The 16,772-nt window shown below is 41.4% G+C and overlaps 1 protein-coding gene across 2 annotated transcripts; it reads right to left on the reverse strand.

Annotated features, from left to right (window-relative positions):
- Positions 1-321: 321 nt before the first annotated feature.
- Positions 322-13,548, reverse strand: haus2 (HAUS augmin like complex subunit 2). Of its 2 annotated transcripts, XM_063191655.1 has the most exons (8): positions 13,523-13,548; positions 10,991-11,112; positions 7,523-7,614; positions 2,966-3,058; positions 2,744-2,813; positions 2,491-2,629; positions 1,331-1,439; positions 322-1,033 (listed from the first exon to the last, which is right to left on the reverse strand). In XM_063191655.1, the coding sequence occupies exons 1-8, from the start codon at positions 13,531-13,533 to the stop codon at positions 944-946; spliced, it is 726 nt and encodes a 241-aa protein (XP_063047725.1). In that variant the 5' UTR covers positions 13,534-13,548; the 3' UTR covers positions 322-943. The 2 variants fall into 2 exon arrangements, with proteins under 2 accessions (XP_063047725.1, XP_063047726.1); XM_063191656.1 differs by lacking the exons at positions 10,991-11,112; positions 13,523-13,548 and adding an exon at positions 7,997-8,045.
- Positions 13,549-16,772: the final 3,224 nt, after the last annotated feature.

Consider the following 16,772-nt stretch of genomic DNA (forward strand, 5'->3'; position numbering starts at 1 on the left):
ACAACAATTTTTTTTTTTTTTTTTTTTTTCGCCCTCTCGCTTCAACTTTTTCCTGAAAAAATCCGAGAACCAACAAATTAAATTGGTGTGGCCCTAAAATCAATTCAAAAGTCAAAGTGAGTATGGTAAGACTTACAATGATGGTCCATTTAAATAGCTATATTCACATTTAGCTCCCATCACTGAACTGATTGAAAACAAAACATTTACAAATGTTTGCAAACGAGTTACAGTAAAACCAACAAATGGCTGCATACTATAATTCTCAATAAATAAACACGTTTTTAATTGTCTACAATGAAAGAGAACGGCAAGAAAGCATATGCGATATATATTTTATTAATTAAATGGGAAACAACACAATATATGTATATCAAATGAAAGTAAGCTGTAAAAAACAGACACCAAGACACAGACACACATTAAACCACATGGCGACAAACTACAGCCTACAGCCATATTGCTTCTGAAGTCATTGAATTTGAAAAAGAACATCGATTTCATGTCAACACAAACTGTGTTTTGCTTTTGGATAAAGTGCAATAGTCAAATGAACTCGACTCAAAAAATAAAATGGTCTCTCTTACCTAAACGTCATCCAAGACCTATTCCTGGGGCCTATACTACAAAGCTGGTTCAGGACAAGTTAAGTTTAAGTTAAGAGGTAAATCATCTAATAGAAGAATCTGGGGTCCTCGTTGTCTTAAGAAAAGCTCTTGTATTAGATGATTTACCTCTTAACTTAACCACAACTTATCCTGAACCAGCTTTGTAGTATAGGCCCCTGTTGTCTTGTGGATGAGTTAATGCAAGTCAAAACAACTCAACACAAATGAAGTAATAAAAAAAGAAAAAGAAAAAAAAAAGAAGCTCAGAATAGAGTACAAACTGGTAGATCATCCATCCTCTTGCCTGTAGTCATGTATGGCCACTTCCTGCTGGTTCATACCTGCTGGTCTCTCCACTGCATAACTTGCAGGTGAAGTTGCTTCATGTCTTTTGCGTTGCTCTGGAAGTTATCTATGACCATGGACTAAGCGTGGACACACAAAACACACCAAAGGGCCGTCAACATCAACTGCCGGTTTCATTTGTCTACAGAGTGTGAAGTTAGAAACTATGTATACATAACTTTCATGGTGATTCATGTTTGACCACTAAAATAAATATTAGGTATTTTGTATTGTTTATAATTTAGTGACATTATGTAGAGAAGTGGCTCAATCATAGGCTAAAAAAAATAGATTTAAATGTAAAAGTATTCCAATTAACAAAGCATGCAGACATCTTAATACCCATCAGAGTTTCATTTCAGTCTGTAGAAACATACCAGCTCGTTCATGCATTTCTCCATGCAAGGAATGGACATAACCGCCTTTACAAACGCCTCACAATCCTTCAATAGGCCTGCCATACTCTCAACGAGTTCCACGAGATATCTGTAAACAACAGATAAAGATGTAAAATAACTGTTTGTAGAATTTACTTCATATAGGGATATAATACATCACAGCTGGCTTAACTACTGCTCTCCTTCATCATCCTCCATGAGCGAGGTACCCTGACCATGGTACCGTCCCGCCCCACTACTCCCTTGGGGAGGCCTTGGGCGCTTCCCCCTTGCACGGGTGAGGCATAAATTCAATGTCGTTGTGTGCGGTGAGCATTGTGTGCCGTGTCATAAATGACAATGGCAAGGCAAGGCAAGTTTATTTGTATAGCGCATTTCATACAGAGGTGCAACTCAATGTGCTTCACAAAATTAACCAATGCAAAAAGAAAGGAAACAGGGAAGAAAGAAGGAAATAAATTAGAGTCAAAGAACATTTAAAACATTAAGATAAAACACAAGGTAAAATAATAATAATAATAAAATAAAAAATAAATAATAATGGGAGATGGAGTTTCCCAGGTGGCCTTTCAAACACACTCGTCAGTAATAGGGATGCACAGATACCGATACTGGTATCAGGTATCGACACAGATACTGTTCATTATACACGTACTCGTCAAACACTTGCCGATACCAGGCACGATACTGCTATTACACGAAACAATGCAAAATCTTGTCACGTTCTGTGGACTTGAAAGCAGCATGGAAAAAAGTGCCACCTCATACATTTACTAACATTTAAATCTACATGGAAATAGACAATAAAAATATCACAGGTGGAAAAAATGCATTTATTTTCCTTGTATGTTGGTGGTAAAAGGTATCGTATCGGCAAGTACACACATTAATGTACTCGTACTTGTATTGGTTTTCAAAAAAGTGGTATCTGTGCATCCCTAGTCAGTAAACATGCACACACGCCCAGTTGCCACTCAATACTGCATCTGCCAGTGGGCCAGGCTGGCTGCCACATCAACCTTCACTTGCTATATTTTTATAACCACAAAGACAGAAACTCCAGAAGTAATAATGCCATATACTAATATTCAACTCAGCTTCTGGCTAAGGAAAGGATATGTGCCACTTCTGCTACTTACTTGTGAGTGTTAGCGTGTACAGGTAGACCCTTGCCCTTGACATGTTGGACCTGCATCAGCCTCTTCTTCAAATTGTTCTGTTCCCTCAAGATTGTTTCAAGGTGTGTGTTGATCCTCTGGAGTTCGTCAATCGTGGGGTCTGCCAAGACATGGTACAGTTTACTAACACAAAACTTAGGGGGTGGGGGGTAGGGAAGGATCCTCATCCATACAGCGGTGCAATGATAGATTTTTTTTCCCCTTCATCACTTACTCAAGTAATAGTCGGCAGCAATATCAGCATACCCCTTGTCCATCTGAAGTAATTCAAATTGAAGTGTGCTCTGGGTGAAAAAAAACATGACAGACTTGTAGTAGTAGTTGTGGTAGAAGTGGTAGAGAGTAGAGTAGAGTAGAGAAACTGTATATGGTAGAAGTAGTAGTAGCAGCAGCAGCATCACCACCAATTGTGTATTGCCAATGCACATCATCTTACCTCATCATTCTCATGCTGAATTTCATTCAGTTCCACTAAATTATACAGATTGGCTGAAAAAACACTGTGATCCTGCAGTGCATCAATCTCCTCCTGTTAAAATGATTGGGTGTACTGTTATTGATGTGTAGAAGAAAAGACAAAACCTCAATGGATTACATAATGGCTTACTGAACAATGTAAAAAGAAAATAGCCTAGGCGTCCCAAAAGTGTGAACACACTTAAAACCAGGCAGATTAAAGTCCAAATGTTCACAGAATATTTCAGTTAGTCATACAAGCACCATTTTTGGTACAAATGATGTCTAGGGTGTATTATTTAAGAAAAGTACGTTATCCAGCTTCAAATCCAAGATGGCCGCCAGTTTTCAACATGGCCGCCAAATTTAATGTAATAAACGTGTCTTTCAAGGTAGAATTACGTAGAATAGACATGTGTCGATTACCACAGCTTCAAAGTTTATATATTATGTCTAGAAATACCCAATGGTGTCAACTGTATTCCAATATGGCTGACAGTTTTCAAGATGGCGGGTATTGAGTCATTCAAAATTAATGTTTTCGAATGTTTTCTGGTTAGATATTCTTCTAGATCATAAAGTAGGTGATACAAGTGAAATTTTCTCCAAAGGATGTCAAGGGTGTACTACAGTATTTGTGAAAATTATGTTATCTGGCTTCAAATCCAAGATGGTTGCCAGTTTTTTAAGATGGCCACCAAATTAAATAAAAGAAGGAAACTAAAGTGTTTTTCAAGGTAGAATTCGATTAGTAGAAATATGTTCATGTTCAAAGTTTCAAATAATGCTGTATCAAAATATTCAATGGTGCAATCTGTATTCCAATATGGCTGCTTGCCTTCAAGATAGCAGATCTTACGTCACATCCCCAAACCGTACAGCGAATTTCGCTGAAATTTCGGCAATATTTTGCTCTGTAGATTGTGAGCCGTTACGTTACGAAACGATTTTTTAAATGATTTTCAATGGGTTTTTTTTTACCTCAGATATTCTGTATCAATAAACATCCAAAATCACACACTAAACCAGTAAATTAAGTGAGTAATCTAAACTATGTGTATTTTGTAATATCTGATATGAGTAATGTCGTAGCACAACCAGGGCACACTGGTGACATTACTGCTGTGCATGGGGTTTAGTGTCGGTTTGTAGTGTACTAGCTAGCTGTAGTTGAATCTTCACTTTACATTGTTGTGTATTTACTGTAGATGATGGAATACTCAAGTGTCCTAAATGCTATCTAATAAGCCCCTGTACAGATATTGACTAGAAGGTTAGTTAGTGGTAGTACTGTAGTTAGATAGCCGCACCTGAATTGTCAGGGTGTGCCAATGCGGGACAGCCGAGTCAAGGGTTACAGTTACCTGGATGGCGTAGAGATTGCACGGGAATTAAACAACACTGGATGAACAATCAGGCTAGATGTAGGGCATTACATTCTTGAATCTATATGTATCCCATATTTCAATGTGCTTTGATGTTTGTGTACGGTAAGGTAGTAAAAAGGATAGCCCCTCGGCGTTAAACCGTATTGTACACAATGTTAGGCAACAATCCATTGAGTTTTGCTGGTACTGACTGGAGGAAGTGTTGCCTCTGTCAGACTGACACAAAAGAGGTGTTAAAGTGTCCCCATTTAGCCATTGACCAAGCTCATGAGCAGGCCAATGCGGTGGTCAAAGGCAATGGTGGTGCCATTGGAGTGACTGAGGATGCATCTGTTCTCAGGCGGTGGATGGGCGTCTGGACCAGAAAAAAGCCAGTTAGTCAGCCAGTATGACTTGGCATGTCAAGTCAAGGCTGCACAAGGAGATGCCAGGCATAATGAGCACACTAGTTAGTCACAGAAATCATTCATTGACAAGGTTCAGAAGTTGTTCGTTGCGGTGAAGGATGTAGGCAATCCTTTTCAGGAGGAGTCGAATGATCTGCTTACACTGGACAAAAACACCATAGCACATTCCAGTGCTTCAGAGCTTGTAAAATATCACCTAGAGGAAGAGAGAGTTGCCCTCAGAGATTTTTTCAATGGTCTTGGTGATGAGGCTTCCTTCCACAAGCCCATCAAAAAGAACAGACCAGATTTCTTTCGCTAAGATGTGGCTGTAGCCTCGAGTGAAGCAAAGAAAAAAGTGGAAAAAGATGACTGATCTTTTCTAACGACTCTTTATATCATGTCAGTCAAGGGAGTGTGACCTCCTTGATTTTTTTTAAACATGGGAAATAGTCATTTCCTGCCACACTGAGTGACACAGGAAAACTCCACTCTGGACAGAGGTCTCAACTCATCAACATTCTAGAATCTACCGTTTCTCCACCTGAGAGACAACCAGAATGTATAACAGTTATCATTGATGGTTCTGCCCTTTTGCATTCAATGCCCACAAAGACATCAAAGACCTTTCAAGAGTATGCTATGCAAGTTCCAAAGATTCTGACATACTCATCAAAGTATGAGCGAACAGACATTGTTTTTGATGTGTACTGGACCTCAAGCCTGAAGGCTGAGTCAAGGTCAAAGAGAGGTAAGGCAGATAGACGAAGAGTGAGACGAAGAGACGAATCAAGCTACCACCAAACTGGAAAAGCTTTCTGCGAGACAGTGACAACAAAACATAGCTGTTTGAGTTTTTGGCTGACAAGATTGTGGCCCTGTGGCCCCACAATATAGTGGTTGTGACAAAAGGAGAGCAGGCCCTTTCAAACAAACAAATCAGCACTGAAGGCTTGTGTCCATGCAACCATGAAGAAGCCGACACCAGGATCTTCACACATGCTCTCCATGCAGCCAAGCAACAGATAAAATCTTTGTTGATTAAGGCATGTGACACAGACATTCTTGTTGTTGCCATCAGTGTGTTTACGATTCTTCAGGATGCAGGCCTGGAAATGGTTTGAGTAGGATTTGGCCAGGGTCAATCCCTTAGGTGGTTGCCAATACATGATATGGTGCTAAATCTTGGCCCACAGAAATGTAGTGGCTTACCCTTCTTTCATGCTTTCACTGGTTGTGATGTTGTGTCAGCTTTTCGCAGGACAGGCAAGAAAATTACATGGCAAGCATGCAGATGTGCCCTGAAATGAGTCCGGTTTTCAACAAGCTCAGTCAGTACCAACCTACCATAGCTGAAGCAGACCTCAATATCCTTGAGAGGTTTGTTGTCACCATGTATGGCAAGCACAGCACTACAGCCAAGGTTAATGAGGAAAGACTGGAATTACTGTATTTGCTCGGAAGCAAAGGTCTTATGATTCTATTCCACCAACAAGCGCACCTCTGGTGCAGCATGTAAAACGTCCTGTATTCCAAGCTGTCTGCATATGGGGCCAGGCAACTACCAGTATATGCAAAATGCAGACTGAGGACCCTGCCAAATGGGATGACATATAGATGGCGAGGTCTGGAGAGTGTTCTGGTCAACTCTTCCACACATCGCTCAGGCCTGTCAGCAGTTGACAAAATGTGGCTGCAAGACAGAAAGCAGAGGATTATGCAAATGTTCTCGCTTCAGCCTGAAGTGCACCCAGTTATGCACTTACAGATGTGAGAACAACATAGATAGAAACACTAAAAAAGTAACAAAAGCGCTAAAAAAAGTATTTTACCGACTTACACAAAATGTCCCTTTTTTACTTGACTCGGAACATCTTTTGGCAACACCCGAGTTGAAGAGAACAACTTTTTCCTCCCCGTGTTCACTATGTCTTTGTAGTTATAGTAAGAAGTAGAATGTCAATGATATTTTAGACTCTCTGCTATGCAGTAACAATGTTGTAACAAAGTTTTTAAACTAACACTGAAGCATTGCCTTGTAGCAATGGAGTGTACTACATTTCCTTTTTTTATCATAATATTTGATAATCTTAATTTTTTGAATGCAGAATTGGACTGTCCATGTCCCAAAACATCTAATTTGATATTGATTTAATCAAAACAGGACTGTTTTGTCACAATATAGCCCAAACAATGACCGAGAATACGTCAAATGGCAGCCATCTTGGAAAATGGCGGCCATCTTGTTTTTTTACTTGGATAACGTACTTTTATGTTAAAGTAGGTTCTAGAGCACTAGTGTGCCAAATATGGTGCTTGTATGACCAACTGAAATATTCTCTCACTAATCTGCCTGACTATTAAGCAGTTGTTTAATGACATTCATTTCATTTTAAAAGTGTACTTTTCAAATGTTGTCAGAATCAGTGAGAATAGAACTACATTATAACTCCAGTTATGTTCATTTCGTAATGTAATGTAATTCTAATGTAGTCTCATTGGTCAGCCCAGCGCTCAAACATTGAGTGAGTTTATATGCAGTTCAGTATCCCGAATTATGATCATACATCATAGCCGGGATATGCATCATATTCGGGATACTGAACTGCATGTAGTACACACTAACTGAGTGATTTGAAAAGCAACCATGCTTCAATGCTCAGAAATAAATAGTGTTCGGAGCAGCATGGTGTTGTCGAGGTCACTTTGACTTTGGTGGTGCCTAAACGTTTTTTGGGACGCCATAGCTCAAAGAAATCTCACCTGTGTGACCAACCCGAGATTGAGATAATTTGCCATGATTTGTTCTTCTGTTGACTCGGGGTAAGGGTCCCCCGCAGTTATCTTGATGGTTGCTGTCGAAGAACACATCACATAGATAGACCTTTTAAAAACTAGTCACAGTTGTCCTCATCCATGCCTACAGACTTTGCAAATTGGTAGAACTAATTCGGTGTTAACATTCAATATAATGAATCGTGCCATAGTAGCTTGCATCCTCTAGTCATGTAGCCAGCGGCAGTTTTGTGGGAAATTGCATTGTGTGGTGAATGTAAGTAACTGACTGCTGACTATATTCGGAAGAACATGCTAGACTGTTAATTAGCTTGTACCGCTCATGTGCTTTCAAAATATGCACTAAACTTTGCAATACTTTGGAATAGCCTACTGGGATACGACTAAACGTCCACTCTTTGAATTTCTCTACAGAACATTTTAAAAAAGAAAGGAGCATACTATCCGTGCTAGATGGCAACATCTCCCGCCGTTGTATTTTGACGCCTTGTTCGTGTTTTTTCAGGCGAACAGAAATTCGACTAGTTATTAAATTTTATACGCCATCTAGTGGGCGGGAGTTGTAATACATCCAAATAGTTTGCCAATGATACAGTAAGTTGTTGTTGACTGCTCAGTATGTTCATGTGACATAGGGAGGTTGCAGAGTAGAATAGAATAGAATACGACTCTAGAGAAGGGCCTAGAATGTATTAATTCCGAAGGAAATTAAGGTGTTAGTAGCATACATACAAACCATTGACAGTATATATTACGTCCATTCTATTTACTGTCAATGATACAAACAGATTATTTCACATTAAACATTAAGTAGAAAAACGCCTCTCAGTGCAATAGTTGTAGGCTACTGATTCTTGGGGGTGTCCTCGAGGATCTTTTAAAATCAATGCTTATACTGTAGGCTACATCACTGTGCATGGTCCAGATGTTTTTCTTGTTGTGGCACTAAATAAAAAGAGACAGAGACCGAAATCATAGGACTAGTTGTTTTGCATTTTGCAGTGAACAACAGTTAAAAGACTAAATTACACCATATACTTTGGCGAATCAATAGCCCACACCGGATTTAAATACAAATAAAACATTTATTGTCATTATACAAAGAAAAGGAGATAGGTCTATAATGAGAAAGAGATTTGAGCTTCCTACAAATGCACACATTTGTCCTGCATAGATGAACACAGTCTAAGTGTGCGTTCAGTGGTGACAGCTTGGTGCACTGTGTTCGTGTATCTTTTAGCAGTTGCTTTCCAGAATTAATGCTGCCCGTTCACAAACGTTACCTTTTTTCATGAATAGGCCTTCTTACCTACACCATCAAATAAGTATTCATTACGACAACATTTATCTTTTCATACATGGAGAGGTGGATCTTATGTCTGCCATTTTAAATGTTCAGAAATAAACATGTTTAGCTGCAAAACTTACTGTGGTTTGGTCATATTAATAAAATATATTTAGAATTAGTAAATACAAAAATATCAAATTTGGCAATAGGCAGCACAGTTTCAATGAGCAGCACAGTTGCAACCTGCTCTGGCCACCATCCTACATTGGGCACCTTAAATAAGATACCACAGTAACAAGCTAATGAGATGTGGCATGAATATCAGAATCAATTTGCACAATCACTGAATAATAAGGCCTGTATCTCAGATGCAGTGTCAGATGCTCTTGTGCATGTGCTGGTTAAATTTCCCAACCTTCACAGCACGATGAAAGAAGCCAGATGCACCACACCCACAAACATGATAATAAAAAATGCCTTTGTAGAGGCTTTTGTACAAGTTCCTACTTGTGGCCATTAGGTGGCTGTGTTGTCTTGATTGTTGCAAAGACATCTAGGCTCTGGGTTTTCGGGGAAACGGAGAAATGTGCCTCAGGTACCCCGACTTGGAGGAGAGGTGCATGGTTGCTTGGCTTGCCTTATACAGTCAAATATAGCCACGGAAATTGACCCCCTGAATATTTTTGTATGGCTTATTTTTTCATGTTTGACAAGATCTCAGCCTTTGTTGATCTTTGTTTTTGGCATCAAAATCTGTCTTGCGCGTACATGCAGAGAGAGAGAGAGAGAGAGAGAGAGAGAGAGAGAGAGAGAGAGAGAGAGAGAGAGAGAGAGAGAGAGAGAGAGAGAGAGAGAGAGAGAGAGAGACAGAGAGAGAGAGAGAGAGACTCCACTGTTCTCATACGTTTCAAGTGTCAGCACTTTCAGACATTTAAAAATAATGAAAAAAAAGCATCTCGGCCAACAGAAACAACTGGAACAGTTTTGCTGGATTTGTAACATGACAGAGTCAATCCCATGTGTTCTTTGTTGTTTTCTTGTTTTCTCACGGGATTGGCTGGAATGTTATGGAGGGCATAGGAGTGTGGTTATGCACTCTTCTATGCCAGTGAGATGGCTCGCCGCTCTCCAAAAACAGCAAGCTCTGCCCCATGGGCCGAAGGCAGGCACACACTGGCACTATGAACGAGTAACACCTGCTGTCCACGCAGCAAATCAGGCCCATATAACGAAAAACACATTTTTATATCCATATCCCACCAACAGGCGAGATCCGCATTACAAACCATTGTCCAAAAACAGACATCTTGATTATTTCCATAAATATTGCAGCACTCATAGGCCTATAATCCACATCATTCTGACCAGACTGTGTGCGTAGGATCTTGTTTAATCTTTGCGGCTGTGATTGATATTAAAAAGTGGCGACGACGCATGCCTCACCCCTTCAAACTTGTGTTATTTTAAATGCGGCTGACAACTATAACAATGCTTTCTTGCTCATCCAAAAAACATTGCATGTTTAAAATGTGTTTTTTTTTTCAAGTGTTATGCAGCACTAACTAAATATGAGTATGAGATAATGAATTACATTATCGCCATGTGGATTTCGGTGGGCTGCACCCATGAGCACACTAGGCCCTATATGTTTAGGCACTGTGTATACAAATGTTCCTTTTTATGATCTTTCATCTGGCCCATGCTTTAATGAGAGCTGTGCATGTGTTTCTAATCCCAATTGTTTCATAAGGCAAAAATATTAACAGCAAATTTCATTTGGGGTGTTTCGCAGTTAATGGGTGCCACACAATACCTGGCAACTTGTGAGAGACAAATGAGAAACGAATCAAACTCTTTTGATTCCAAGAATTGTAATATCCTACACTCTAATAAGTATTACTCCCGAGAGGATGTGGAATAGCAAAGTCACACTTGGGATTGGCACGTCATTATAGCCTGAGTTTATGAGAAAGCAAACCACACGGGCCATTCAAATTTAGGAAGCGCTTCATGCGGGGGTTACAAGTTGCCTAGCTTTCGGCTGGGCCCAGGACAAAGACACCTAAAAGCTCCCCCCACCCAATACACACAATGTAAAAAGGACCCAATCCTGGGCCCCCTCTCTCCCTGGGCACGGGGCAACTCACCCCTTTGTCCCCCCATGTCAGCTTCACTGCTTGCAAGTACTGGTGTGGAGATTTCTCCACTCGTTTCAGTGTGTTCCATGATGTCATTGCAGGGTGTTGAGATATGAGGAACGGTTGGATCTCTGTGGGAAGAGACAGAGCAATAAAGGAGCAAAAAATGTGCTTTGTGTCTCTCTGTCTCTCACACACACGGACACTCTTGCACGTACAGTACAAACGCTCATAACTCTCATTCCTGTACTCTCCTTTACCCCCCCCCCCCTCTCTCTCTCACACACACACAGGCCTGAATTGTTATGGCTCCTGTCTTTCTTGAGGAGGTTTATTCCAGACAGCAACACATTTGATGAGCAGCCAAAAGATGTTGCTGCAGATGTGCAGAAGATTTGGCAGCCTTGACTCTGTGAATACTTCACCTAAATGGCAACTTCAAAGAGAGGGGGAGAAAGGGAAAGCTCGCAAGTTCCAGGCCCGAGCAGACGATCCATAAACAGGGGGTGCTAATAGAGCTGTAACTTGCCCCTTACAATGCACCATGTCATGGCTGCACACACACACACACACACACACACACACGTGCGCAAGCACGCACGCACACACACACACGCGCGCACTCTTACTCATTGACATACTCAATTCTTTGAGATGCTGAACGCAGCCCTTGTTATACAATTCCATTTGTGTATACTGAGCAGTTGCTCTGACCTCTATGGCGCTGCTGGGGAATGCCTTTCATCTCTGAGAGTGAAAATTTGAAGTCTGCACTTTGTTTGATAAGAGTGTTATAAGTGAGAGCCTCCACTTCAGCAAAACACTGTACGAAGCCAGCAGCTTTGTTTTTTTAATTATCATTTAAGAAATGTTAAAAAAAGAAAAAGGTTTCAAGAGTCTTCTTTTAAATGCCTGAGCTTGCGTGCTTTGAAGGCCCACCAAGAGAGGGTGAATGGAAAATAACCTTTTCTCCCCCTTTTAGCCGTTTTTTCTTTATTCCTCCAGGAAGCATTTATCAAACTATCAAACTGGAAAATGTAATCAGCAAAACAGGATGAGGACGGTTTCAGTAGATATGAGATAACGGTGAAAGAGCATAAACAATCCAGTCGTACCAATTCAATATCTATACATCAGCTTGGGATAAATATGCCTACAGCGAGCATATACCTTTGTTTGGTTACACATGGATAATGTGTTTTATGGAAACAGAATTATGCCAGCCATGTAGGCTGTGTAGTGCATTGCAACACAGTGAGATCATACCTCCCACGCTCATGACAACAACGGACAACAAAGCCTGAAGCCAATCATTTATCATAATAGCTACAATTACCAGAGATTCATCTAATTTCAACTTCAATCAACATACTCATGTTTGTCTCGCTAATCTCTCAGAACTGTAATTTGACAAAAAACGAAATGGAGGGCACCTAATGCAATTGTTTTCAGTGTCAGTTGAACGGTTGTTTTTCCTATCTCCCATTCTGCGTTGAAAAGGAGTCAATCTGTCAATGATTGAGATAATAGCAATAGTAATAATGATAATTTGAAGTTGCCCAGAGGATATTGATGCTTGAGTACTGACAAAGGCTCTTGATTTGATTCACTTTGCTATTTGATGATTGTATGCACGACAGTAGGAACATCTTGGCAGGCTTGGCCGTCTGAGGGCTACATGGTAGCTCAATACCTGGCAGTTATGATGACATGAGAGATGAGCTGTGAGAAAAATAATGATGTGCAGGTTAAACTCGATCCAGACGCCAGAGGTACTCAACCCTTCACTACATTGATTGTTTTTGCTGGGGTTTCCATGGCATCAGGCACTGGAGTGAGAGACACACTTAAATTGATTGTGAAAATTCCCAGAGGCCAGTATAGGCCTGACTGAGATGTACTATACAGTATATGCGTGATATCGATTAAGGGGGGGACGGCGATGCACATAACGTGTCATTAACTGGTACATGAAGTGCCTTTCATCCAGAGCAAGCATGTGAAATCCTGCTGGAAGCATGTCCAAATGAATATCCTGCGAGACAGAGACATGTCTTCTAGGCCAGCTTGTACGCCAGGGAAACAGGATAGGAGCAGATGTTCATCAGATGTTCTGTCAAATTAAATAAATAAACATATAAATAAATATATATATACACATATTACTGCCCCTTCTACACATTTGTGAGTGATTTCCAAATGATAACAACATTGTGCATTTTCTTCTTTTTGTTTGAAGGACAGAAGTGCGCCTCCCCCACCCTTACCTCCCCCTACACCCAGTCCGGTTCCCAGAACCCCCTCCTTTCACAACCTCAATCTTCCTGTCAAAAATCCTTCTGTTAATGAATCACCACAAGAACCACTACAGAGTGGTGGGATGGGGAGCACAGGGAGGAGGAAGAAGAGAGGGAGGAGGAGGAGGAGGAGGAGGAGAAGGAGGAAGAGGGGAGAGGAGGAAGGGGCTGCCAACCATACAGGCTGGTCACATGCTACACTGCACTCTCTGATGCTGCGTGAGGCCCCTTTGAAAGCACTTACTCAGGCAGCATGGTGCCTCTGTAGTCTCCTCTCCCCCCGGCCGACTAGCACTGTCCAGCCAAGCACAGCTGCAACATCTTCAATGGCTTAGAAGCAGATAGACAAACAGACAGAGGGAGAGAGAGAGGGGGAGACTGAGAGAGGAGGAGGAGAAGATGGAAGAGGGAGAAAAGAGAGGGAAAAAGAGGAAGAGAGAGAGTGTGAACAAGAAGTACAGACCAATTGGCCAATAAATGGCACTTCTTGAAGACCAGGAAATCTGGTTATTTTTCGCTATGGTTATTTTCACACGAAAACAAACAAAACCACACAAATCCCCGGCCTTTATGAAAACCATGGCTGACCTCATTGTTCTGTCAAGGCCCGGCTTTTGCCTGCATATGTTGTCGAGTTTGTGTACTCTGAAGAAGAGAGGGTTGCGGGCAGGGCCACAGATAGCTTTGGGCTGGAGCCGGGACAAAACCATCTGAAAGCCCCCCGCTATACAATATATAATGGGGCCCAATTCTGCTCCACCCTCTCCCTGGGCCTGGGACGACTGACCCCTTTGCCCCATCAACTATAAGCCCCCCACGTCGGCTTTCCCGGTGGGGGGGGGTAGGCTACAGACCCGGGAGTAGTGCCGACATCTCAACTCTGCTCAGCCCATGCAGTGTTGGGTCACGTGCTAAGTGACAGTTAGCTGTAGGGTGCCTCGGCTGGGTCACTGCAAAATAAGCCAAGTGTTGCAGGGATGCAGCAGCACTTCACGTCAAAAAAACAGCATGCTGGAGCCGCTTAGTACTCGGGTGGCCCTAGCCGACGGGGTCACTTAGACCCGGTGGACTGATTTGTAGCAGCCGTTGTTATTTACAGTCTACGTTTCAGAGAGAACTCAAAGAACCAAGCACATGAGGACTTTGAAGAGTATTATAATATGAGGTTGTGTTTGTCTTCCAGCGGAAAGGCTTTGCTTATTTGAAAAAAACTCCTTAAAACCTAAAAAAAGATACAGGGGAAATACTGACTACAAATGTCTGGAATGATGAACCCACATCTATCTAATACTAAGAATAGATGCAGCAAATATCACAATAAATATCGCTGATGCTTGAATGTGTGCAGGCATCTGTTTGAAAATAAGACATCATTTTGTCTTGCGATGTTGCGTGTTTATACAGACTCAGCTTGTGGTTGGTGGTTATGAGCTCAGTGATCCGGACTTGCAAAAGAAACACCAGATGGTTGCGAGTTTGATCCCATCTGCATGATTGATCCCAAGGTCTGCATACCATTTGACCCCTAACCAATACACCTGACCCCATTTGGCAGATTTGTTATTGCATTTAGTTCATTGAAAGTTGATGTGAAAAGCCTGCTCCGAGCATTATAGTTTGCCCAATAGAAAAATTGTAACGGATAGTCAGCCAGCAGAGCTTGGTCCGGAATTCTAGTAGCCCTCTCTCCCGACAAATCATACACACTGCCGACTGAGCTAGCAGTCTAGCCTAGTAAACCAGCGCCACTCGCTGGACGGCGCCGAAATGTTCCAGCTGCGAGTGGTCTAGCCTCAGATCGGAGAACATTTTGAACACTGTGCCCTGAGTCTGGCAAACCAATCACAGCGCAGAGATTTGTTTTGAATTTGTTTTGAATCAAAGCGGGCGGGGTTTTGAGGGAGTGGCGACGACAACAAAGTGGGTGGAGTTCCCCTGCCAGGGGAACTAAGAACTAAGAATTAAGAATCTGCCTGAACAAGCAGTTTTCCTGAGCTAGTGTAGCAGAGCTGAAGGTGGGCGGAGCCTGGGTAAACTTCTACTGCTATACATGGGTTCTAAATTTTTGTTTTCTCCTGACTGCGCGAAACTAACTGCGCACAACTCAACCTCTGATTGTTGGAAACCGCCGTCGGTCAAAAAATTAGCTCACGTGGTTGGCTGCCAGTGTCTTGCCCCTCCTCACAACACTGTGTTGATAAACAAAAAAAACCCCATCTATAGAGACACAACCCTGGCTCATTATGACTCTCAGAGGTGACAGAGAGCTCACAAATATCTCCGTGCTTCTTTATTTTCCTGTCAACATTATACCGTACAACATTGACGTGAGCCGGTTTTCCACGCAACACTCCCCACTTCAACCTCATCCAGATTGCTTGCATGTGCACACACGTCTGTTCAGAGTTTGCAACATTGAGGCCTAAGCCAAAAGCCTAATAGCAGGTTTTCGTAAGGCTGAGAAAAATGGCACAATATGACATATTTACAGCTACGAGTAAACCAATGTAGGTATAGGGTTTTGATGTGACTGTGTGGGTTTTTTCCATTTAATCATACTATGACGTAGTTTCATGTCGTAAAGTGTTAACTACTTGGCATTGTTGTCCAGTTTTCGCATTACCTTTCTTAAGAGGCATGTGCCAGGGGGCGTCATATGAAAACATCCGAAAGGAAACACTGACACAGTCCTGGACCTGAAGGAAGCAAAGGGCAATAACATAGAAATATTACTGATGCATATAATAGTTCATCAGGCAGTAAAGAGCAATTTCCACAAATCAGTTACAATACTTATTGTACAAAATTGTACTGCAGCCAAGCATAGTTTTTTTGACCTCAGAATTTCACTCACTGAGATAAGCTGACTCAAAGGTTGTAAAACATAAAGGCCTAGAGGACTGTATGCACTGAAACACGAGGCACTCACAGTTATAAGCAACACTGACACATATGTTAACAGAGAGGCCTACACAGTTAACCAAAACGATCTGTCAGCCTCAACTGATGAGAGGTAGCAGAAATGCACAGGAAATCTGAACAGACTCACTGATATTTACAGATTTAATCTTAAGAAATTGAACTGTTGCAATGTTTAACTTTGCAATGTTTAACTTTACATACACTGTCCATTTCCACCTGCACCGTTTTGCTAATGAAAATGTTCATAACGTTTATGAAGAACAATGTTTGGCTGAAATAAAAATCTGGATTGGAGTAGTCAGGTTATAACACAAACAGTTGCCACAGAATTCCGAGATGAGTGTTTAGGAAACTTAACCCATCATCATTTCCTTTTTGAAACCTGAATCTGAAAGCCATGTATAAATGAGAGAAAAGATCATAAGGAAACACACAAGCTCCAAATAATTCAAACCATTCCTGAAAAGTGTGGATATTCCACAGATGTAAGCCTCTCTCTGCTCTTAAACTCTCTGACCATTAGCCTAATTGAAGAAATCCGAAATGCAACACTTTCTGACAAGAAAGGCTTT

The sequence above is a fragment of the Engraulis encrasicolus genome, chromosome 24, assembly GCF_034702125.1.
Source record: "Engraulis encrasicolus isolate BLACKSEA-1 chromosome 24, IST_EnEncr_1.0, whole genome shotgun sequence".
NCBI classification, from domain to species: domain Eukaryota; kingdom Metazoa; phylum Chordata; class Actinopteri; order Clupeiformes; family Engraulidae; genus Engraulis; species Engraulis encrasicolus.